This window comes from Lottia gigantea (genome assembly GCF_000327385.1).
Source record: "Lottia gigantea unplaced genomic scaffold LOTGIsca_235, whole genome shotgun sequence".
In the NCBI taxonomy this organism is placed as follows: Eukaryota; Metazoa; Mollusca; class Gastropoda; family Lottiidae; genus Lottia; species Lottia gigantea.
In genome coordinates this window covers 187,715-190,780 of record NW_008708676.1, presented here as the reverse complement: position 1 = coordinate 190,780, position 3,066 = coordinate 187,715, and the positions used below count along the sequence as shown (strand labels likewise).

Sequence of the window (3,066 nt, the reverse complement as noted above, 5' to 3'; positions counted from 1 at the left end):
ATGGGTGACAAATAACAAACTGGTTTGATATTATAAATTCTGTATGCAATCAATATCTTGTCTTGGAAGATTTTACTCAAGATATGTATAAAAACTGTAGCCTCTATCGTGTCTACAAGACAAATATGACACGTCAAGGGCAGTAGCTACAGAAAACATTCATCAAACATGAACCAAAATAAAAATTAAACAGATTTCATCAATATATACATACATACCAAGTTTCATCAAGATCAGATAAAAACTGTAGTCTCAAATATGTTTATCAATGCAATTTGATTTTATTTACTGTAGCCCCTATCGTGATATTTTCATAATATGTGGCTGACCTGTGTTTCTCAAAAGGGTTTTATAATTATAATTTGAAGTAAGTGTGATATCTCAAGATGAGATATAACAAGTGGTTTATTTGTTTGTGTGAGAGATCAGGGTTTAAAGTTTACCTTCGTTCACTGTAACACAATCTTTATCAACTTCATCTTGTTTAACATCAGAAACTACAGGTTTTATTGACGTTGGTGTTTTTCTAGTTCTCTCCCCTTTATGTAACATTGGTATAGACCAACCCGGTGCTGTTGTTGGATAATCTAAAAAAAAACAATAAAAATATATTTAAAGATTGTAATATTGTCTTCAATCTCTTGTTTTTCATGTATATGTTTTTTGCTTGATCGTTTTAAGTAAGATATATGGTTTAGCTGTTCTATTATTATCTACTGACAAGTTATAAAATATCATGAAGGTGATTGTCAGTTTGACAGAGTGATTGTTGTTAGTTATTAAAATACACATTTAAAAACATTCATCTACCTTCAGTTAAAAACAATTCAGTGTGGCATGACCTTCATCACAACGTTAATGTTATTTGATTTAACATTTGAATATTCTGTGTTAAAATCTAATAGAACACAATAACATTACCCATAAACAGATAGATTAAATATATACAGTGTTTCATATATTATAAATAATTTCTTACCCAAACAATCTCTGAGAGTTTCGTTAATTTTTAAAACGGTGAGAGAAACTCCGGCCATTTCTAACGAAGTCATCAGACTTCCACAATAAACTCTTTCAACATGAAGACTTTTCTCTTCTACAACATAAATAACATTTTCATAAAATAACTAACTAATACCTTTCTCTTCTACAACATAAATAACATTTTCATATAATAACTAACTAATACCTTTCTCTTCTACAACATAAATAACATTTTCATAAAATAACTAACTAATACCTTTCTCTTCTACAACATAAATAACATTTCATATAATAACTGACTAATAACTAAACCACTTCTTACAGATAGAACACAGATAAAATGTTTGACTGATTTCAACCAACTGATACTTGATCTCATCTTTTGACAATAATTTTACAATGATATTAACTTAGGTTCACAAGGATCCTTTCTATCAGCTGGTCAAACCTCTTGGTAATGATTTTACAAGGATAACAACTTAGGTTCACAAGGATCCTTTCTACCAGCTAATCCTTGGTCAAACCTCTTGGTAATGATTTTACAAGGATAACAACTTAGGTTCATAAGGATCCTTTTTACCAGTTGATCTTTGCCCAAATCTCTTGGTAATGATTTTACAAGGATAACAACTTAGGTTCACAAGGATCCTGTCTACCAGCTGGTCCTTGGTCAAACCTCTTGGTAATGATTTTACAAGGATAACAACTTAGGTTCATAAGGATCCTTTTTACCAGTTGATCTTTGCCAAAATCTCTTGGTAATGATTTTACAAGGATAACAACTTAGGTTCACAAGGATCCTGTCTACCAGCTGGTCCATGGTCAAACCTCTTGGTAATGATTTTACAAGGATAATAAATAAGTTTCTCAGGGATCCTTGCCAAAACCTAACATTAATAAATACTCAAATCCATCAGCTGGTGCATGGCCAAAGAAAGAGCTAAATGGACAGGTTGCGCCATTTTCAGTGGTTGTCTTTAATATATATATATAAATAGTCTTCAGAAGTATTAGAAACTTTCATGGATTTGAAGGTTCAATTTTCGACAGTGAGCTATGAACACTATTACTGATTGACTTAACTATAAAATTTCCCATTTCTTACACTAAAGTATGATAAGTCAAAAAATGGTGCATTTTTCCCTTTCAGAGTCATTGATTATTAAAGATGGAGTGAAACAGTGAAAATAAAAGATCACCAGCTCTATTTTTCACATGTTATCTTAATAAAAGGGAGTATAACCTACCTAAATATTGTATTGCTTCATTAGCTACTATATTTATCTCTAAAACTGACGTACCACCTAAATTATTGACTACTAGAGCTATACTGTCACCTGTAATATAATATAACATTAGTTTACAAGGACTGTCGTTAGACCCTAACTATCAAAAATGTAAGCTTGTAAAAAACGGAAAGAAAGTTTGGACTAATTTTAATTTGACTGAATATTTTCTATGTCAATATTTTGACTGACCTTTACATAATTCTAGATGTGTATTGGTTGATTGATTGGTCATGTGATCTATCATGGTGGCTACCACATCTTTTACTGGCTGCAACTAAAATTAAGAAATATAACAGTGATATTAAATGTTTACAGGGATAATAATTTGATAAAAAATTACAAGAGGAATACAGTATTTCAGTCTATATTCCTGTTTCTCTGAAAACCAAAGTTGATTTTAAAGTTGGAAAATTCTACAGTTACACCAATTCTTAATATAGAAATTATATTTTTTTCTTATTATTGATTAAAGATGCTTCATTTTTGTCTGTGATTTAAAGGAATACTACCACTAAGATGGGACATAAAATTGAAAATCTCAAACTTACTAGGTGTCATGACTAGAGAATAGAATTTATATATAACACGATATATCTATTAAACTAAATAATAAACATGTTTCAAACTTACTAGGTGTCATGACTAGAGAATAGAATTTATATATAACACGATATATCTATTAAAATAAATAATAAACATGTTTCAAACTTACTAGGTGTCATGACTAGAGAATAGAATTTATATATAACACGATATATCTATTAAAATAAATAATAAACATGTTCAAACTTAC

General features: G+C 29.7%; 1 protein-coding gene across 1 annotated transcript in view; it reads right to left on the bottom strand.

Annotated features, from left to right (window-relative positions):
* Positions 1-432: 432 nt before the first annotated feature.
* The window catches only part of LOTGIDRAFT_175047 (hypothetical protein), a gene marked incomplete at both ends in the record, with an annotated part of 39,200 nt that continues 36,566 nt past the window's right edge, over positions 433-3,066 (bottom strand). Inside the window, 4 exons of the mRNA XM_009055165.1 lie at positions 433-587; positions 980-1,096; positions 2,232-2,321; positions 2,463-2,547. Of these exons, the coding sequence (XP_009053413.1) occupies positions 433-587; positions 980-1,096; positions 2,232-2,321; positions 2,463-2,547 (447 nt within the window). The remainder of the gene's footprint in view (positions 588-979; positions 1,097-2,231; positions 2,322-2,462; positions 2,548-3,066) is intronic.